Below are 21,961 nucleotides of genomic sequence, written 5' to 3'. Positions count from 1 at the left end.
TCTTGAACTCCTGGGCTCAAGCTATCCTCTCATCTCAGCCTCCTGAGTAGTTGGAACTACAGACATGCATCACCACGTCTGGCTAATTTTTAAATTTTTTTTAGAGACAGGGTCTTGCTATATTGCCCAGGCCGGTCTCAAACTCCTGGACTCAAGCAATCCTCCTGCCTTGGCCTCCCAAAGTGCTGGGATTAGAGGTCATGAGTCGCCATGCCTGGGGATATTTCCTTTTAAACATAAAAAATACTCATTTCAGGAACCTGATTTCTCCAAACGGTGTTGATGATCTGCTAAGTTGCCATATTGCCTCTGAGCAGAAAACTATTTGAGGGATCTTAAATCATCAAGTGACTTAGAGCTTAAATCCTTTCTCTTTCCAAACAAGAAGTCTAGAGGTTAAGGTCAAATTCTGTCATGTCATGTTCCCAAACAAACGAGAAAAACCAAGTGTCACTTTCATGCTTTCATTTTGCACAAGAAGTCATAATACTGGAATTACCGGGGGGGCAGGAAGAGACAGCAGAGGTTAGCTTGCTTTTTTTCTGACATATTATGCTTCAATTTTCTGTGATGATTTTTTCTTTTTTTGAGATGGAGTCTTGATCTGTCACCCAGGCTAGAGTGCAATGGCATGGTCTCAGCTCACTACAATCTCCACCTCCCGGGTTCAAGTGATTCTCCTGCCTCAGCCTACCGAGTAGCTGGGATTGCAGGCACCTGCCACTATGCCTGGCTAGTTTTTTAATTTTTAGTAGAGACAGGGTTTCACCATGTTGGTTAGGCTGGTCTTGAACTCCTGACCTCAGGCAGTCCACTCCCGCCAGCCTCCCAAAGTGCTGGGATTAGAGGCATAAGCCACTCCGCCCGGCCTCCAGAGCGAGACTCCATCTCAGAAATAAAATAAAATAAAAAGAGGATCTGAATTTTCAGGAAAAGGACTAAGAGAGTATTCTAACTACGAAATAACTGTTGTTAATAATCCTCTAAGATAAACCCTACACCGTCTGCAAAGTTAACCTGAGAGGCAAAACCACTTAACATCTATATTTTCTCTAAATAATTTTGTTTAGCAAGAAGTTAGCTCTTTTGAAGATTAAATATTTGCCAGGCGTTTTACAGACGTTATATCGTTTAATCTTCACTATAGCCCTACTGAGCCTTCATTCATCAATTTACTTAGGGTCCACTTGGGCAGACATGCCCTGCTACCCTCTAAAAATTCAGTAGTGAGCATTATCTACCTTCCTCAGGCTCAAGCAGCTTAGACTAGCTACTAAGTATGTCCTCTTTTAAATCAGGAAATGAAAAATCCGCTCTGAGGTTAATTTGCTTGTTCAAGGTCACACAGTGTTGAAGCACCTAGCTACACTAATCAAGGCGCCTCATTTCGAATCTTTTCTGCCCTCAATCATTAGACCGTTAAGATTAGACGGTAAGATATTTTGCTTTGAAGAGTTCTTTCCAATTTTTTTCCACCATCTAGGAGGAAACCTCTCACAGTACTGACCAAAGAACAGTGGCTAATTCATGCTCTAATTACCAGGCATCTGGAAGACTTCAGGGGAGAGGAGCCAGGTCCCAGGGGGAAGGGGGACTTTTTTTAGTGGGGGGTGTTTTTTTCCCCCCCAAATTCTTCAGTAATATTCAGGAAGGGGAACTTTTTTGAAGGAACGGTAGCAACCCTGACACAAGAGGTGATTAAATTCGGGGCACAAAGCTGATTCCATGCCAAGGGAAGCAGAGTTTATCTTCTCCACCTTTTCTTTGCTTTCCTCCACTATTTCCAAGGTTGTTTCAAAGATCGACAGTGCAGACCGCGCCATTGGCTCCAAATGACTAGGAAACCTATTTTTATTATCTCCCCCTCTCCCCCTACCCCTAAAGGTCTCTTCTGGCCTTCTGATACACTTTTCCACTTCGTCTCCACCCTTAGCGGATAATCTGAAGATCGCCGTTTTAGCCTATCGCCATAACGACTAGGTTGCCTTATGGCGACCTTGACAACCATCCGTGAGGCCGGAGCGGGGGCGGTCGGCTGTGCTGGGGGAATCTTCAGATGGCCTTGAAGAGGCGCCACGAGGGAGAGGCGACCGCGGAGCTCCACTCAGCGAAGAGTTCTCTGAAAGATTGACAGGTAGCCTACCAACTGTCTTTACCCTAGAGACCCGCTCTGTCTCGCGAGATTTAGGTGCTTACGCGAAGTGGGAGTGAAAGGCGCCTCTCTGAATGGGGGATGGGACTGTCTATGGCGCAATCATTGCGCGAGATTGGGCTACAGTCGCTGGAGCTATACTTAGATCTCGCGATACTTCGGCCTCTCCGATTTGCTGCTTGGGGCAGCTTCTCGCGAGAGCCCGTGCTGAGGGCTCTGTGAGGCGCCGTGTGTTTGTGTGTGTGTATGTGTGCTAGTGAATGTGAGTACAGGGAAGCAGCGGCCGCCATTTCAGGGAGCTTGCCGTCACTGTCGCAGGGGTGGATCCTGAGCTGCCGAAGCCGCCGTCCTGCTCTCCCTCGTGGGCTTCTCTAATTCCATTGTTTTTTTAAGATTCGCTCGGGCCTAGCCGTCCTTGGAGCCCGATATTCGGGCTGGGCGGTTCCGCGGCCTGGGCCTAGGGGCTTAACAGTAGCAACAGAAGCGGCGGCGGCGGCGGCAGCAGCAGCAACGGAAGTCTCTTCCCGAAGACGAGCACCACAGGCGTCCGAAAGCCGGAGCAGGTACAGGGGTGTTGCGGACCCGCGTATTATCCCAGCTTTCTCGAGGTTTGGCTCCCTTTTGGGCTGAGGGGCGCTGTTGGCGGTCTTTAGCGACCGGGGTGAGGGGTGGTTTTCGAGAAATCGGCCCTGTTTCAGTGACCGCGCCCTTATTTTCCGGTCGGGTATAGTCTGGATTCTTGGGGTGGCAGGGACCTCTGAGAGGCCTCTGTAGATTGGTGACCTGTCTCCTTCGAGGCCTGGGCCGGCCGCGACCTCCCAACATGGCGCCAGTTGAACGCTGCCATGGCTCATAACCCCTCCCAATGGAGGGAGTTTCCCTTTGCCCCTAAAATGGCAGCGCGGGTTTTTTCGCGGACAGAGGCGCTCTCGTTCGGGTCTCCCAGTTTCTGTTTTTGGAGTTGATAGCAGGGTTTTAAATATTGGACATTGAAGTCTTCATTTTCGTGTCTTTGGTGTAAGAGGCGTTTTGGATTTGCTTACATAAGCCAAACCTGGTTAAAGTGCGTGTCACTTTAGTCATTCATTGTAGGGCTTTTGGAGGTTTTTCTTAACTTTTCCAGTGTGTCGGCTGAGAAAATTCAGTCGATTTGAAAAGCGTTTACCAGGCCGGCCGCGGTGGCTCACGCCTGTAATCGCAGCACTTTGGGAGGTAGAGGCAGGCGGATCACTTGAGGTCAGGAGTTCGAGACTAACCTCATCAACATAGTGAAACCCCGTCTCTATTAAAAATACAAAAATTAGCCGGGTGTGGTGGCAGGCGCCTGTGACCCCAGCTATTCGGGAGGTGAGGTAGGAGGATCGCTTGAACCCGGGAGGCGGAGCTTGCAGTGAGCCGAGATCGCGCCACTGCACTTCAGCCTGGGCAACTAGAGCGAAACTCCGTATCAAAAAAAAAAAAAAAAAGACAAATAAAAATGTTTACTCACCGAATCGTCTTGTTCTTTTCCTAGGCGTTTAGAGAAAATGGCAGACGATATTGATATTGAAGCAATGCTTGAGGCTCCTTACAAGAAGGTAAGAAAAAACATGTCGGTGAGGTTTATAATTTCTTAATTTAGCATTATTCACGAAACTACTGCTGAAATGTAAACTAACCTCCCCGGAACCCTCTTGATTTATCTTATCAGAGATGCATTACGTGTAACTTACAAAAGTAAATATATGCTATTGATGTAATAACATTGTGCAGTAGTTTCACTTCAGCGTGATGAATAAATGCCCATCTCTCTCTCTTTGTAGACTTGCCTAACGATATCTCACCTCTACTCCCATGAATTCACCTTTGATTCCAGTGTGAACTGTCAATCATAAGGTAGTAATTGAGTGACTTATCGCTGTACCGTGGTCCCCTAGGTAAAATGACTCAACTAAGAATTACCAGCTCCAGTTTGGTATAGCAAAAAGGTGAATGTAGTGGTTTGGGAAAAAGCAGGGGTCCAAGAATAAAAAAGCATAACCAGTCTATGGCAAGTTAAATCTTCTAATAGTCTTAGGAGAAGAAATGGGTGAGATTTTAAAATTTATATATCTATGTAAGACTGGTGATAGTAAATCTTAAACAGTCCAGTGGCAATCTGCTACTCAGTTAATAATTACTAAAATTCTTGGATCCCTGAATAGAAATTAAAAAAAAAAAAAAAATACAAGAGGCAGTATCACAGCTTAGAGTCACTTGATAACTGTTTTACTGTTCTCCATATTGTTTTATTTTTAATTAGGCCCTGCCATATAGTATTTCACACTAAAAAACAAAGGAATTATTTTGGCTAATATAGTCTTTGACTCATTTCGGTATCGCAGTAAAAGTAAACTGTCTTTTCATTGTTTCACCAGTTGGTGGTGAAAATAGCAGTATGCATGCATTATCACTGGTGTCACAAACTGTAAGCTTTGTAAGTTAGCACTTTACTCCTATAGCTGATGTAATCAAACTTTAAAATAAACATTTTGCTAAACCTTTTAAAAATAATACATTTGTTTTGGATTGTATAGCACGACCATGTGGTACCAATTTGGATGAATTCTTGATAGATTTAAATAGTGTATGTAATTTTGTAATGCTTAGACTCTTGAAGAGCTACTTTCTGTTTTAATGTTAAGATTCTTGTATCTTAGTTTTTTTAACATGGATGTAATTCCATGTAAACAGGTATGGAAGTAGGAAATGTTTAGGCTGGACTTGGTGGATTATTAATTGACTTTCTTGGGTTCTTGGGAGTCAACATTACTAAAGCAGTGTGAATCCCTGTTTGCTTCAGGGCGAGATGTGTGACAGAGGTGGCATCAAGCTCTTACAGTCCCAACCCTCCAACGGAAATGGACGAAGATCTCAGGAATGGCATCGGTCACAGGAAATCGATAGTGGCTGGCTGCTAGCATGGCCATTTGGGGCTTAGGCAGAAATAGAGCCATGGTACTGACCAAAGGGACCATAGCACATAGAATAAAACTCAAAACAGGACTTCATGTTTTATGGAAATTGTATTTAACCACTTCAACATTGTAAATCTGGATAACTTAATATCTAAACTATATAAGAAAGTAAAATTTAACATGTTAATATGGAAATATTTTTTTATTTTTGTATCTTGATGACTTAAATGTAAGCAACAAAGTGGTTAAACACATACCCATCTAAATTTTTTTATAGCCTTCCATGTTAAACTTTAAATGAATAATTAGTTTTAAAATTGTTTTGTATTTTCTTATTCCTGTTCCCTTTACCCTTTGACAACTTGAAATGTTACCACTTCGTCCTAATGATGTTCTTCTATCAACCCTGCTTAGGATGAGAACAAGTTGAGCAGTGCCAACGGCCATGAAGAACGTAGCAAAAAGTAAGTTTTAAGAAGGGGCCTGGGGGAGGGTGGTGAACTTTTTTGTGGTTTTAGACCTTAAGTTGTGTTCCTGTGGCTGAAGTATACAACGTTCTCTTCGGAAACTTTTTTTTGCTGCTTTTAGAGAATTGGTTCTTTGTCTTTTGGGATAAACTCTTGGAGGAACTGTGGATTTTTGCTTAGATTTCAGAATATAGTTTCAGATGCCTTCCCCTCCAAGTCCATCATGACAATCTGGTGACAAGTTCTGTAGTAGAGGTTGTCTTGTTTTAAATTTGTTAACTTTGGTTTAATATTTGGTTATCTTACTGATAAAACTATTATATCCATTGATCTTAAAAGGGAGAGTTAAATTAGGTGATAACTAGGCCATGGAAAGTATTGTTTGCCCTAAATTGCCAAAGGAGTCAAAGCTGTGAATTATTTCTGCACCTTGCTGCTCAAAGGCCCTTTTGGAAGTGATGCAACAGAATACTTAAGTACTTCTTAAGGTGGCTTTTATTATCTTAGGCCTTTCAAACTCCAGACTTAGCAGGGTGGGGTTTTTGGAAATTATGAATATATCTGTATACTTTATTTGGATAAGATGAGTGACTCTGTAGAACTCTACTATAGTACAGAAAACAGTGTACGAAAAGTCTTAAGTAACAGACATGACGAGATCCACTTTTTTTTTTTTTCTTTTGAGACGGAGTCTTGCTCTGTAGCCCAGGCTGGAGTACAGTGGCACAATTTGGGCTCATTGCAACCTCCGCCTCCTGGGTTCAAGTGATTCTTTGAATTTTTTTTTTTTTCTTTTGAGATGGAGTCTCTCAGTGTCACGCATGCTGGAGTGCAGTGGTGTGATCTCTGCTCACTGCTGCCACTGCCCCCCCCGGATTCAAGCGATTCCCCTGCCTCAGCCTCTCATTAGCTGGGACTACTGGTGCATGCCATCACGCCTGGCTAAATTTTTTTGTATTTTTAGTAGATCTGGGGTTTCACCATGTTAGCCAGCGTGGTCTCGATCTCCTGACCTCATGATCCTCCCTCTGTAGCCTCCCAAAGTGTTGGGATTACACGCGTGAGCCACTGCGCTCGGCCTTTTTTTTTTTTTTTTTTTCTGCGATCTCAGCTCACTGCAAGCTTTGCCTCCCAGGTTCATGCCATTCTCCTACCTCAGCCTCCCGAGTAGCTGGGACTACAGGCGCCCACCACCACGCCTGGCTAATTTTTTTGTATTTTTAGTAGAGACTGAGTTTCACTATGTTAGCCAGGATGGTCTCAATCTCCTGATCTCTTGATCCGCCCACTTCGGCCTCCCAAAGTGCTGGAATTATAGATGTGAGCCTTTTTTTTTTTTTAAAAAAAAGACATAATCTCGCTCTATTGCCCGGGCTGGTGTGCAGTGGGGCAATCTCGACTCATCACAATCTCCGCCCCCACCTGGGTTTAAAAGGTTCTTCTGCCTCAGCTTCCCAAGTAGCTGGGACTATAGGCGTGCACCACCATGCCTGGCTGAGTTTTGTATTTTTAGTAGAGAGGGGGTTTCACTCTGTTGGCCAGGCTGGTCTCGAACTCTTGACCTCATGATCCGCCTGCCTTGACCTCCCAAAGTGCTGGGATTACAAGGGTGAGCCATTGCACCTGGCGCCAAGGGATTCTTCTGCCTCAGCCTCCCAAGTAGCTGGGAATACAGGCACGCGCCACCATGCCTGGCTGATTTTTGTATTTTCAGTAAGAACGGGGTTTCACCATATTGCCCAGGCTGGTCTTGAACTTCTGACTTGGTTACCTGCCTGCCTCGGCTTCCCAGCATGCTGGGGTTACAGGTGTGAGCCACCCGTGCCCGGCCAAGAGATCCACTTTATAAGGTTGGGTTTTATCAGTTTTTGAAGTTTCCTTTTAGCTCTGAGGTTAGTGATTCTAAATATGTGGTCATGTTGCAAACATTAAATTGTTTTATTAGTCTATGGTGCCATTTTAAAACATTTTATCCGCCAAGCTGTGGTGGCTCATGGCTGTAATCCCAGCATGCTGGGATGCCGAGGCAGGCAGATCACTTGAGGCCAGGAGTTTGAGACCAGCCTGGCCAACGTGGTGAGACCCTCTCTCTCCTGAAAATACAAAAAGTAGCTAAATTATGGAGGCTCGTGCCTGTAGTCCTGGCTCCCCAGGAGGCTGTGGCAGGATAATTGCTTGAACCCGAGAGGCAGAGGTTGCAATGAGCCAAGGTTGCACCACTGCACTCCAGCCTAGACCACAGAGTGAGACTCTGTTTTTTTTTTTTTTTTTGAGACAGAGTCTTGCTCTGTCTCCCAGGCTGGAGTGCAGTGGCGCAGTGTCAGCTCACTGCAAGCTCCGCCTCCCGGGTTCACGCCATTCTCCTGCCTCAGCCTCCCCAGTAACTGGGACTACAGGGGCCTGCTACCATGCCCGGCTAATTTTTTTTGTATTTTTTTAATAGAGACGGGATTTCACCGTGTTAGCCAGAATGGTCTTGATCTCCTGACCTCGTGATCCGCCCGCCTCAGCCTCCCCAGCCGCTGGGATTACAGGTGCCTGCCACCGTACCTGGCTAATTTTTGTAGTTTTAGTGGAGATGGGGTTTCACCATCCTGGCCAGGCTGGTCTTCAACTCCTGACCTCGTGATCCACCCTCCTCGGCCTGCCAAAGTGCTGGGATCACAGACATGAGCCACCATGCCCAGCCAAGTTTTGTATTTTTAGTAGAGACAGGGTTTCACCATATTGGCTAGGCTGGTCTTGAACTCCTGACCTCAGTTGATCTACCTGCCTCGGCCTCCCAGAGTGCTGGAATTACAGGCGTGAGCCACGGATCCAACTGAGACTCCGTCTTAACTCTGGGCTGGGCGCGATGGCTCACACATGTAATCCCAGCACTTTAGGAGGCCGAGGCGGGCGGATCACAACGTCAAGAGATCGAGACCATCCTGGCCAACATGGCGAAACCCCGTCTTTACTAAGAGACTGCCTGTGGGATCGTACTTGGCTGTCCTCCACGTAGAAGCACCTAGACCCAGCACTTTGGAATGCTGAGGCAAGATCACCTGAGGTCAGGAATTCGAGACCAGCCTGACCAAAATGGTGAAACCCTGTCTTACTAAAAATACAAAAATTAGCTGAGCATCGTGGTGCACACTTGTAGTCCCAGCTACTTGGGAGGCTGAGGCAGGAGAGTCATTTGAACCTGGAAAGTGGAGGTTGCAGTGAGCCGAGATCGTGCCATTGCACTCCAGCCTGGAGACAGAGCGAGACTCCGTCTCAAACATAAAAATCTGTCATACTTATGACCTTACATAAATGAAAAATGAGAGAAAAATAGCCACTTGATTTCTTTTTGGCTCTTTTCCTCCTAAAATCCCTAAATGCTTCATAGTAAATGCCTCAGTCGTTCTCACTACATTGTGTTAGGTAGGTTGATAAAATTTCATAAAATAGATGAGAAAGTTTTATATAACTTTATTCAGTGCTTGCTAAGCCAATGTTTTTTTGTAGTTCCCCTAAAATAATGTGGTAATAGGTTAAAAATGATGTAATTTGTAGAAGACGTCCTCCTCTTTTCTGGTGTAAGCTTGGATGGGAGTCATTTATAGTTCTTCACCAAACACAAGAAATTGTGGGGATCACATTGGGTTTAGTCTTGATGTGGTCTGAGGCAACCAACCAGAGGCATGGTTTATGTCGTCTGGTTTTAGACCTTCTGCCACAGTAATGGTTTTCTAATGTTTCTATTTTGCAATTCTCTAATCAAAAGAAAACCCGGGAAGATGTATCCATATAAATTGACATAAATTATCCAATCTAGGTGTCAGGCCTAGTGGCTGAAGATATCACTTCAAATGCCAGAAGGATGAAAACATAGACTTTTGGGTACAGACCTTCGTTATTGTACCATTGTCTCGTGTCACCCTTTGCCACTAAGGTCACTTCTGGTTTCTTCTTGTTTTTATTCTGTATATGAGTTGATTAAGGCTACAAGCTTTTATAAGGAAGCTGAGCATCAGGTTCTCCATGTGTGATATTCGGTGGCCTTTATCTAATGTGGAGTCCCACAGGACTAAATAGAAGAATGGACAATTTCTTTAACCGTGAGATTGTCTAAGGGAAGATCCTTTCAAAACACTTTGGTTATCTTAAAATACTTTCCAGTCAGACTTCTCGTCAGTTATAGTTGATAAGTAAATGGCTCCTTTGTTCAATCAGGACTCTTAATTTCTGAAGGAACTTTATGTTTCAAATTAATTTTAAAGTTACCTGGAAGAAAATTTTTGTATTTAAATATAGATATAAAACATTGTGTCTTTGCTTTAACCTTTAACTAAATTAAATTTCTTAACCAAAGGAAAGTGCCACGTTGCATTTTTCATTCTAAAACTTCATTGTCTTAAGCCACATTGAGGTATAGTTTGTTAGGTAGTAGAAAAATGGCGTGTACTGAGAAACAGTTGACTGAGTATACATTTTTTTTTAATTGTGTAATTTTGATTCTCAACATACGCTTCGTTGTATCCTAGAATAGGAATAAAGTTTATTGTGACACAAACTGGTTGTCAACCTATTTTTTGAAGAGCTATGAACCTGAGTTTTTGCATACGTCAAGGTATGCATCTTAAGTGCGTGAGCTTGCTCTCATGGGAATATTATTTGTTAGAGTAACCAGTTTTGCAAACTCTAAATCAGTGTCCATTCCGTTAAGCTCTTTAGAGAATTACTCAATAAAATTTAACATTGAAGTGACACAGTGGAAATATATTGGCTACTGTGGTGTGGATTATCTATAAAGTTTGGAATAAATGACTTCTATTTTTTTTTTTTTTTCCAGAATACTTTGCATTTAAAATTTAGATCTTCTTACATGGAAGAGGTCAAATCCAGTTATAGCAAAACACCTTTACTGCAGAGGCCATATAACCAAAAAGTCCAAAGGCCCAGCCCAGTGGACCATTTACTTCAATGATGTTCAGTACAAAATTTCACTGCCATTAAAGACTTTGGAAAGTCCCTTTTAAGTTGTAACAGGATTTGACTATTAGTGTGGATTTCGATAACCCTTCTTTAGTTCATGTAATAAATGCCCTTTGAAACTGGAAGTATACTGATTTCTTGCACCCATATAGCTTTCTCTGGGCTTTTATGCAAAAGATTGTATTTTCTGAATGTCTTAATATGTTGCTGTCTTTTTACCTGCCTGGGGTTGCCTTCAGATGTGGTTGGGGACTTGTTTATACAAAAAGTCCTAGAAGACCTTAAGTTAAAATTAGCTCTCCAATTTTCAAGTATTTTCTTTTGGCAGAATAAGTTTTGGGTCCTATGAGAGGTAAATAGGTTGGTTGCCTCTCTTGCTATAGCCCATCTATGAGCAGAACAAAAACTTTGTTTTTTAGGGGGATGGAGTTACTTTTTACCTTGTTCCCTAATGGATTATATTTAGGACTTCAGGTTTTAGAAATCTCACAGAATTCTATAATTAGAATAGTGTCACAGAGATAGTGTTAGGTTTTTCAGGCAACAAAATTGGAGTGTTACCTGTTGCCCATCTGGGCGTGGCTTTGATGAGTTCTATATAAATAATGAGTGTAGCCTAATTTTCTGTCATGTGCTACCTAGCATATACATTTCTGACAGTCAGGTGGATTATCTTGAAATTTTAGACAAACTTTCTGCCTCCTTGGAAAGCTCTACATCTCCTTGTGATTGGAGTGTGGGTTTCAAGATTCCAGAAGGTGGGTGTCTTCATTTTCTATTTTCAATGCACTCTAAAGATGACCTGCTTACAGGTTCTCTGAGGCAGACCTCAGTTGCTCTTATGATACGTAACTTTGCTTTGAAAAGGAGTAAACAATTACATATCCAAATACAGAATTGTCAAAATGTTTAATCATTAAGCCACTACAAATTGACATTTTAGTGAAATAAATTGATTTTGAAATGTTTTTCAGTTTATATTGAAATATCTGAAGGCACCTCTAAAATTTGGGTGATGACGCAGGTATAGATTAAAAGATTTAATTATGAATGGGTAGTATACTGTAAAGACTACAGAAGTGAACAGAAAGATATGACTGGTTTTTTTGGTTTTTAGTTTGAGATTTTAAAAAGATCTGTGAAGGTCAAGTTGATCATTGGTTTTGATTGCATCCCACAGGCTTCTATAAACTAGCTTAAAAATGGCATACTCCATTTTCTGGTATATTCTTTGTAACTTCAGGAAGTATTGAAATGGTCATATTCAAGTCTAGGAATGTCAAAATGTATTTTAATGCATTAGTTCTTTTTCTTTTTGTTTTTGGAGACAGTTTTGCTCTGTTGCCCAGGCTGGAGTACAGTGGTATGATACCGGTTTGCTCCAACCTCTGCCTCCCAGGTTCAAGCAATTCTCCTGCCTCAGCCTACGCAGTAGCTGGGACTACAGGCCTGTGCCACCACGACCCGCTACTTTTTGCATTTTTTTAGTAGAGATGGGATTTCACCATGTTGACCAGGCTGGTCTTGAACTCCTGACCTCAGGTGATCCCTACCTCAACCTCCCAAAGTGCTGAGATTACAGGTGTGAGCCACTGCACTTGGGTTTTTTTTGTTTTTTTGTTTTTTCAAATGGAGTTTTGCTCTTTTTTGCCCAGGCTGGAGTGCAATGGCGTGGTCTCAGCTCACTGCAACTTCCATCTCCTGGGTTCAAGCGGTTCTCCTGCCTCAGCCTCCCAAGTAGCTGCGATTACCAGCATGTACCACCAGGCCTGGCTAATTTTTATATTTTTGGTTGAGAGGGGATTTCACCATGTTGACTGGGCTGGTCTCAAACTCCTGACCTCAAGTGATCTGTCCGCCTTGGCCTCCCAAAGGGTTGGGATTACAGGCGTGAGCCACTGCACTGGCCTTCATTAATTCTTACTGTCCTTTGTCATTACGGTTTTGCCCATGAAAACCAAAATGTTGCTGTCTATGTGACCCTTTGAACGTATTAAATATTTCCATATGTAAATGGGGGCAAAATGGACTTAATGGTAAATTACTATATTTGATGAAAATTTTTATAAATGAACCAGTAGTAGTACTTAAATGTGAACATATTGTATTGTAAGTTTGTTTTATTAATGTATCTTGCAGATTACAGTAATGCTTTTGTTGGCCTTTTATATGACAAACTACATTTAAAGGTTCACATTTTGATTTGTATTGCCAACAAGCCCTTTTCCTTGTTGAAGCTGTAGCTAACTCAGGAGATCGTTGCAGTTCCTAGTCGTAGAGGATGGTGTCTTTCAAGTAATGTCTTGTCTGCTGATTTTCAGTAATGTTAATATAAGGCAAAAGGGATATTGCTTACCATACGTAGCAATTTTTTTTTTTTTTTGGACAGAGTCTTACTCTGTCGCCCAGGCTGGAGTGCAGTGTCAGAATCTTGGCTCATTGCAACCTCCGCCTCCCGGCTTCGAGCAGTTCTCCTGCCTTAGCCTCCCAGTTCTCCTGCCTTAGCCTCCCTAGTAGCTGGGACTCAGGTGCACGGTACCATGCCCGGCTAATTTTTATATTTTTGTTAGGGACAGAGTTTCACCACATTGGCCAGGCTGGTCTTCAGCTCCTGACCTTGTGATCCACCTGCCTTGGCCTACCAGGGTGCTGGGATTACAGATTTTTTTTTTTTTAAGTGTAATTATGTAGCATTGTATCATAGTAAAACTAGCCAAAAATATGAAAGGATAAAAATATGATTCTGACCATAAAAGGTAGTATATTATGGTGGGTTCTTAAGCAAGCATGATAATGGCGAATTTGTTAACTTCTCAGGAGGAAAAAAAGCAAGAGCAGAAGTCGTAGTCATGAACGAAAGAGAAGCAAAAGTAAGGAACGGAAGCGAAGTAGAGATAGAGAAAGGAAAAAGAGTAAAAGCCGTGAAAGAAAGCGAAGTAGAAGCAAAGAGAGGCGACGGAGCCGCTCAAGAAGTCGAGATCGAAGATTTAGAGGCCGCTACAGAAGTCCTTAGTATGTAACTATAGTTACGATTTTGGTTTGAGGGTTATTCTCTGGGTATTCATATAGCAATTAACTTCAGTGATTTGAATTGTGAAATTTTTTTTAATGATTGGTTAAAAAGTATTGAATTAAGGATATTGGCATTGAATGCTAGTAAAGTGAAAAGTACAGTGCATAGACAAGTAAAAATTTGCTTTTACTAGTCATACCAATTATTTTCTGTTAAACTATCAAAGTTTCTAAATTGTATGCTAATCAGCGCAAACTGGATGAAAGCACTAGAGTGCTTGAAAAAGATGACATTGTAGTGCCCAAATACTTGAGAAAGCTTAACAGTGTCTGGGCTGTTACAGTATTTGCTAAATACATATTTACTTAAAATTGTAAAGTTCTGATGAATACAAAGTTACACATGTATAGTTAACAGTAAGTAAAAAATCTTGTCACTGTGGCTGTTTTTAGCTGAAATGTCAGGCCAGTTGTGAATTTGTTGTGTATGCTCCTTGATAAAGATTCTTTTTTGGGCTCATCTGTATTTAAGGTTTGTTAATAGTAAAAGGTATTCTAAATTAAAAGTGTTTTGAAGATTAGGTCACTAGAAATTTGGATGTGGATATTTAAAGTTGGAAATAAATTTATTACAGTTATTAAATATATTAATCACCTACAGTTCTAAGGATTGAATAGCAATCTTTAATGCTTTGTGAGGTTAATTCATCTTAATAAACACACTGCTGTAAACTCTGGGATATATTAAAAATAGCCGTTCTAACTTTAAGATTTGAATGGTTAAGGATGGAATTCAAAGACAGACAGACTTGAATCACTTGGGCAAGGTACTTAACCCCCTAAGCTAAGCATTTGTTTTCTAACATTTTAAGGAGATAACAAGTTTCAGATAAGCTATTAATGAGTAATGAATGAGAAGAAAATGAAAGTGCTCAGAGGACTTAATGGATTCATGAAATGTTTTGGCATTACATGAATTCTGATTCTGGCTCTTTTATCTTTAAAATAAAAAGAATTAAACTGCATGATGCTGGATTCCTCCAAGCTGCTTATTTCATTAACTTTTTAATAGCCGAAAATGGGACCACAATGCTATTTTAATTCTGAATGCTGTGCAGCATTAGGAAATTCTCTGCTTTTGTCCCATTTATCAAGATTCTGAGCATTCTTAAAATGGGATTATGTTAAATCTTTTTACCTGTATGAACTAAATGAGGGGAAAGGAATTAGCTTAATTCCTTTTGAGTGATGAATACTTTCTGTTTACTGGGATCCTGGCCTAACTTTAATAGAAAATTACTTAGTTCTTATGTTGGGTTTGAGGCTGTAACTGAGAATATTTTATAATTAAAGGGGAAAGAAAATAGCTTATAACTAATTACTTGAGAACTTTAATACATCCAGTAAATGATTCTCAGTCATCACCATTAGTCTGAATTGCAAAGGACCAATTTAATATAAAGTGTTTTATTTGGAAATACTTGCATGTTGTAGGTAGGCATAGTGTTCATGAAAACTAATTCAAATGTGTGGATCACAGGCCGCTACATATTTATTTATTTTGCTGTTCTTCTGGAATAAGATAGCAGGATGAGCACTAAGGGACAACTGGCTAGTCCCTTTAAGTTAGCCTGGTCTTTAAAGAGTCACAAAAACTGTTATTACAGAATAATTACCTTTGTGATCTTTTTGAAAACACTCTGTTAGTCATGACAAGTCCTTAAAATTTTTCAATAGAATTCGTAAATTACCTTCAGATCTTCACGATGGAATATTTTGCAACAAACAACTGAAGTATAGTGTGTTAAGTGGTGTCATGCTGTCCAAGAGTTACTGGTGAATGGGAGAATACCTAAGTTGCATGACTAAAGAATTCACTTTAGTTTTTAAAAGCCTTTCAAAAAGAAGACTTGTATGAAAATTGTGTACATACATGTACACACATACATTTCCAGGAGAGGATACACACCAAATTGTTAACCATAGTTACTGCTGGTGTGAGGAAAGTTCAGAGGGATTTATTTTTTATATGTGTGTGTGTTTTTTGTTTTTGTTTTTTGTTTTTTTTTTAAATTCTCAAGACTGTATATATATATACATATATATATAGCTTACAAAGATATTTATAGTCTGAAAATGGGTGTGTTCATTTTCAGAATCTAAAAATTTTGAGGCTGTAACCTTTGGTCTTGGCACCTCTCAGTGGTCCAGGATGGATAAATACAAGGGCAGCTTGCCTGGGATAAAGTTAAGAGACATCTAAGTATTTTTGTTTCCTCTTCATAACTGAGGTGGAAAAGCAGCAGCCTAAACAATGTTAGTCTTGCTGGAGAGCGCATGAATGCGATCTTAGCAAGACCCTAAACCTGTAACTAGTGTAATTTTGTGTTTCCTTTTTAGCTCCGGACCAAAATTTAACAGTGCCATCCGAGGAAAGATTGGGTTGCCTCATAGCATCAAATTAAGGTTTTTAAACATACTTCTGAATTGTTTAAATTGTTTTTCAAGGAAGTAACATGCTGTACTTGTTTGGATAACTTCTGAAACTTTTTAACTTTGCAGTAGACGACGTTCCCAAAGCAAAAGTCCATTCAGAAAAGACAAGAGCCCTGTGAGGTAGTTTTCTTCTTTAAAGCCTTTAGCTCTTAAAAAGCTTTTGCAGCTTATGGTACTGTTAACTTTGATGGTATTTAGTAATTTGGACCATATTAAATCTTGCTTTTGCTTCCTTTTACAGTTCTAGTACTTTAAAGTCAAGTGAATTTCTACTGAGTTTTTAGTAGTTTTCACTTTAATTTCATATAATTAAAAAGAAGCAAAAGTTATTTATTTATTTATTTATTTATTTTGAGATAAGAGTCTCACTCAGTCACCCAGACTGGAGTGCAGTAGTGCAATCTTGGCTTACTGCAACCTCCGCCTCCTGGGTTCAAGTGATTCTCCTGCTTCAGCCTACCAAGTGTACCTGGGATTATACAGGCATGTGCCACCATGCCCGGCAAATTTTTGTGTTTTTAGTAGAGACAGGGTTTCACCATGTTGGTCAGGCTAGTGTTGAATGCCTGACCTACCTCATGATCTGCCTGCCTCAGCCTCCCAAAGTGCTGGGATTACAAGCAGGAGCCACCACGTCCAACCTAAAGTTATTTTAATGTGATCTTATTTTCCTATTTTGATTAAAATAAGCTTTTTTTGCATTTCTTATTTTTAATGGACATATGATTGTGTATATTTATGGGATACAGTTGTATTTTGATACATGTATGCAGTGTAATGATCAAATCTGGGTAATTAGCATATTCGTGTCATACATTTCTTTGTGTTGGCAACGTAGCAGTTACAGAACACTTTACACTTATTTATCTTTGGTATTAATAAATAATGAGTTATTTGAAATACCTCATGTGGAGAAGTAGTTGTAAGAGTAAGTTTTACTGTTTGGCTGTCCTGAGGAAAACTGTTTCATCTCAAAAGTCTTAGTGATTTGAATTGTTACTCCTAGGTTCTTAAATGTTTACATGGATTATTTTATTCTTTAAAAATAAGAATTGTAGGCTGAGCGTGGTGGCTCACGCCTGTAATCCCAGCCCTTTGGGAGGCTGAGGTGGGTGGATGACACGGGGTCAGGAGATCGAGACCAGTCTGGCCAACATGGTGAAATCCTGTCTCTACTGAAAATACAAAATTTAACTGGGCATGGTGGTGCACACCTGTAGTCCCAGCTCCTTGGGATGCTGAAGCGAGAGAATCACTTGAACCTGGGAGGCGAAGGTGCAGTGAACTGAGATCGCGCCACTGCACTCTAGCCTGGTGACAGAGCGAGACTTGTATTTGTTCAGTCTACCATTTTGGTTCAAGGAATATTTTGTCAGGTGGTAGCATTGTGGTTATTTATTTGTTCTTTTTTGAGACGCCCGGCCAAAAAGCTTTTACTTTTTTATTTTGAGGCGGGATTTCACTTTGTCACCCAGGCTAGAGTGCAGTGACGAAATCATGGCTCACTGCAGTTTCTAACGGCTGGTCATAAGCTATCCCACCCAACTTAGCCTCCTGAGTAGCTGGGACTATACAGGTGCAGCCACCATGCCCTGCTAATTTTTCTATTTTTTTTTTTTTTGAAGAGACAAGGTTTTGCCATGTTGTTCAGTTTGGTCTGAAATCCAGGGCCAAGCAATCTGCACACTACTCCCGGCCTTAAAAGCTTTGTGCCTGGCGTGGTGGCTCACACCTGTAGCAATAAGGTCAGGATATTGAAACCAGCCTGACGAACATGGTGAAACCCCATCTCTACTAAAAGTACAAAAATTAGCCAGATGTGGTGGTACGTGCCTGTAATCCCAGTTACTCGGGAGGAGAGGCAGGATAATTGCTTGAATCCAGGAGCTGGAGGTTGCAATGAGCCAAGATCACACCACTACACTCCAGCCTGGGTGACAGAGTGAGACTGCGTCTCAAAAAGCTTTTGTGACAAATCTTACAGGTGAAGTGACCACCCCTCATCCTCCATACATCCTGAGAGTGTCCAAAAAATGGAAAAGAACATGTTTAGGCTTACATCTTAAAGGATTGGCTTAAAATATTAATTGATATTTTGCAACAGAGATGATCTTAATAGACACTGTATCTCAATTTGTAAAGTAGAATTCTTAGAATCATTGAGGGTTTCACTTCAAGTTTGCCATTTGTGATTGTCAAACTTAATTTCACTTTACAATTACATGGTTTTGTTGTAAATGATCATCCATTACACTGATTTTGGATCAGTCTGGCATTTGTGATTGGTCTGGTGATATGTTTTATGACTGTGGTTAAACTGTCAGGCTTCTGGTTGACCCTTGCTTTAGAAAAATTACCCCTTTTGGGCCAGGCGTGGTGGCTGAAGCCTGCAATCCCAGTACTTTGGGAGGCTGAGGTAGGCAGATCATCAAGGTCAGGAGATCGAGACCATCCTAGCTAACACATTGAAATCCTATCTCTACTAAAAATACAGAAGATTAGCCAGGCTTGGTGGCACATGCCTGTAGTGCCAGCTACTTGGGAGTCTGAGGCAGGAGAATTGCTCGAGCCCTGGAGGTAGAGGTTGCAGTTAGCCGAGATTGCACCACTGCACTCCAGCCTGGGCGACGGTGAGATTCCATTTCAAAAAGAAAAAAAGAAAAGAAAAATTTTACCCTTTGTGAGATTGTAAGGCCAGTAGACTTCTGTACTAACATGTAAGATGTGATTACAAGAAACAGTAAACCTTATTCTTTAGAAGGATTTGAGTTACATTGAGCTTTATGGACGTTTTTGGTCAATAGATCTTACTGCAAATGGGCTTGGGCTGACTGGGTGTGGTGCCTCACGCCTGTAATCCCAGTACTTTGGGAGGCTGAGGCGGGCAGATCACCTGAGGTCAGAAGTTTGAAACCAGCCTGGCCAACATAGTGTCTTCATCTGGAAAAAAATAAAAGAAAAGAAAGGAAAATGTTCTTGGGTATATGACAAACTAGTTTCATAGCCTATTCTGGTTTTTTTTTTTTTTTTTTTGAGACGGAGTCTTGCACTGTCGCCCAGGCTGGGGTGCAGTGGTTGGATCTCAGCTCACTGCAAGCTCCGCCTCCCGGGTTTACGCCATTCTCCTGCCTCAGCCTCCCGAGTAGCTGGGACTACAGGCGCCCGCCACCTCGCCCGGCTAGTTTTTTGTATTTTTTTAGTAGAGACGGGGTTTCACCATGTTAGCCAGGATGATCTCGATCTCCTGACCTCATGATCAGCCTGTCTTGGCCTCCTAAAGTGCTGGGATTACAGGCTTGAGCCGCTGCGCCCGGCCAGCTTATTCTGTTTGCTGAACATGTTTGAGAATTATTTTAGGCCAGGCGTGGTGGCTCACACCTGTTATCCCACCACTTTGGGAGGCCAAGGCAGGTGGATAATCTGAGGTCAGGAGTTTGAGACCAGCCTAGCTAACATGGTGAAACCCCTTCTCTATGGGGGTGTTTAGGACAAAGGGATTGCTTGAGCTCAGTAGTTCAAGACCAACCTGTGCAACATAGCAAGACCCGATTTCTAAAGATGAAAATATTGGTGTGGAGTTGGGAAAGGAGTTGAGGGTACAGTGTATACTGCTCAGGTGACAGGTACACTCAGAATTTACCACTAAAGAACTCATCTATGTAACCAAAAACCACCTGAAAAACTGTTGAACTATATGAAGAAATAAAAAAGACAAAAATTATTTTAAAATCTGTTACGAAGTTAATTTTATATTTTTTACTTCTATTAGGGAACCTATTGATAATTTAACTCCTGAGGAAAGAGATGCAAGGACAGTCTTCTGTATGCAGCTGGCGGCAAGAATTCGACCAAGGGATTTGGAAGAGTTTTTCTCTACAGTAGGAAAGGTAATCTTAACCTGTTTAGGGAGTTCAAGTAGGTAGAAATTACAAGAGAAAACATCTAAACATCAAATATTTCATTTGATTTAGTACCAGTATTTATTTATGGTAATGTTTCCACAAACAAATTTTGCATCTTATAGTATTGAAGTTGATAAATGTTACTACAAATTGGTTCAAAGATATAGATAGGATATAGGAATTGTCCCACAGATTTACTTTTTCAATGAAATTTTTTTTTTTTTTTTTTTTTTTGAGACGGAGTCTTGCTTTGTCGCCCAGGCTGGAGTGCAGTGGCACCATCTCGGCTCACTGCAAGCTCTGCCTCCTGGGTTCACACCATTCTCCTGCCTCAGCCTCCGAGTAGCTGGGACTACAGGCACGCACCACCATGCCCAGCTAATTTTTTGTATTTTTAGTAGAGATGGGGTTTCACTGTGTTAGCCAGGATGGTCTCGATCTCCTGACCTCGTGATCCGCCTGCCTTGGCCTCCCAAAGTGCTAGGATTGCAGGCGTGAGCCACCGTGCCTGGCCTCAATTAAATTTTTAAAAATGCCTTCATCCTTCAACATTAATGTCTACTTGAAATATATCTACATGGCTTACAGTGGATGATTGCACAAACAGAACTGTGTTTTCTTCGTAGGTTTGAGATGTGAGAATGATATCTGACAGAAATTCAAGACGTTCCAAAGGAATTGCTTATGTGGAGTTCGTTGATGTTAGCTCAGTGCCTCTAGCAATAGGATTAACGGGCCAACGAGTTTTAGGAGTGCCAATCATAGTACAGGCATCACAGGTAATTTTTTTGTTGGTTAAGAGTTTGATTATTGATGGTGTTTAAAGCCTCTTGTTGCATGGCATACTGCTGTTGTGTTCTGTGACTGCTACTTACTACGTTGAGTCAGATGTTCTCAGGACCTTTTTTTTAACTTTGCCTTCATTAACATTGGTACAGTTTTCTCAAGACTGTCATCCTATCTTTTCTTCTTGTGTTTGAAATGTAATGATTTTGCCTTTTGTTTTGTTTTGTTTTTGAGATGGAGTCTCTATCACCAGGCTGGAGTGCAATGGCATGATCTCGGCTCACTGCAGACTCCACCTCCCAGGTTCAAGTGATTCTCCTGCCTCAGCCTCCTGAGTAGCTGGGATTACAGGAGCCTGCCAGCACACTCAGCTACTTTTTATATTTTTGGTAGAGATGGGGTTTCATCATGTTGGCCAGGCTAGTCTTGAACTCCTGACCTCAGGTGATCCTCCTACCTCAGCCTTCCAAAGTGCTGAGATTACAGTCGTGAGCCACCACACCCGGCCTTGTTTTTGAGATAAGGTCTCACTCTGTTGCCAGGGCTGGAGTGCAGTGAGATAATCACAGATCACTGTAGCCTTGACCTGCTGTGCTCAAGCAGTCTTTTCTCCCCAGTTTCCTGAGTAGCTAGGACTACAGGTGCATGCCACCACTCCCAGCTAATTTTTAAATTTTTTGAAGAAACAGGGTCTTGCCATGTTGCTCAGGCTGGTTTCAAACTTTTGGGCTCAAGTGATCCTCTGGCCTGGGCCTCCTGACGTGTTTGGATCATTTGAACCACACTGCACTTTGACAGCATTTCATATTTTAGTTTTTTGGCCAGGCGCGATGGCTCACACCTGTAATCCCAGCACTTTGGGAGGTTGAGGTCAGCGGATCACCTGAGGTCAGGAGTTCAAGACCAGCCTGGCCAACATGGTGTGAAACCTTGTCTCTACTAAAGTAAGAAAATTAGCTGGGCATGGTGGCAGGCACCTGTAATCCCAGCTTCTTGGAAGGCTGAGGCAGGAGAATTGCTTGAACCTAGGAGGCAGAGGTTGCAGTGAGCCGAGATCACGCCATTGCACCACAGCCTGGGCGACAAGAACAAGACTCTGTCTCAAAAAAAAGAAAAAAGAAAAAAAATTACTCAAATTATTTCCTATGTTGGAAGACAAACTTAGTAGCTGGGTATGGATTGGCCGGACCCAGGGCTGAGAAGTAGCATATTAAATGAAGTTTTTAATATGCTCTATAACAGGTT

At 41.6% G+C, this 21,961-nt stretch overlaps 1 protein-coding gene across 5 annotated transcripts; it reads left to right on the top strand.

Moving 5' to 3' along the window:
* Nucleotides 1-2,375: 2,375 nt before the first annotated feature.
* On the top strand, nucleotides 2,376-20,706 carry LOC103247046 (RNA-binding protein 39-like). 5 transcript variants are annotated; one of them, XM_073008489.1, is made up of 8 exons: nucleotides 2,382-2,715; nucleotides 3,666-3,729; nucleotides 5,503-5,552; nucleotides 13,338-13,532; nucleotides 15,933-15,998; nucleotides 16,095-16,148; nucleotides 19,798-19,915; nucleotides 20,557-20,706. In XM_073008489.1, the coding sequence occupies exons 2-8, from the start codon at nucleotides 3,679-3,681 to the stop codon at nucleotides 20,560-20,562; spliced, it is 540 nt and encodes a 179-aa protein (XP_072864590.1). In that variant the 5' UTR covers nucleotides 2,382-2,715; nucleotides 3,666-3,678; the 3' UTR covers nucleotides 20,563-20,706. The 5 variants fall into 5 exon arrangements, with proteins under 5 accessions (XP_072864597.1, XP_072864595.1, XP_072864590.1 ...); XM_073008496.1 differs by lacking the exon at nucleotides 15,933-15,998 and having other exon boundaries at nucleotides 2,376-2,715; XM_073008494.1 differs by lacking the exon at nucleotides 16,095-16,148 and having other exon boundaries at nucleotides 2,380-2,715.
* Nucleotides 20,707-21,961: the final 1,255 nt, after the last annotated feature.

Source organism: Chlorocebus sabaeus, chromosome 2, assembly GCF_047675955.1.
Source record: "Chlorocebus sabaeus isolate Y175 chromosome 2, mChlSab1.0.hap1, whole genome shotgun sequence".
Classification (NCBI taxonomy): Eukaryota; Metazoa; Chordata; class Mammalia; order Primates; family Cercopithecidae; genus Chlorocebus; species Chlorocebus sabaeus.
The sequence above is the reverse complement of the archived record's forward strand: the minus strand, read 5'-3'. Positions and strand labels throughout refer to the sequence as shown.

What these genes read in the sequence shown, in the direction of transcription:
- LOC103247046 (XM_073008489.1), top strand. Translation starts at nt 3,679, where the DNA reads ATGGCAGACGATATTGATATTGAAGCAATGCTTGAGGCTCCTTACAAG. An exon ending in TTGAGGCTCCTTACAAGAAG is followed by an intron (nt 3,730 to 5,502) that starts GTAAGAAAAAAC and finishes AACCCTGCTTAG; the next exon opens with GATGAGAACAAGTTGAGCAG. An exon ending in CATGAAGAACGTAGCAAAAA is followed by an intron (nt 5,553 to 13,337) that starts GTAAGTTTTAAG and finishes TTAACTTCTCAG; the next exon opens with GAGGAAAAAAAGCAAGAGCA.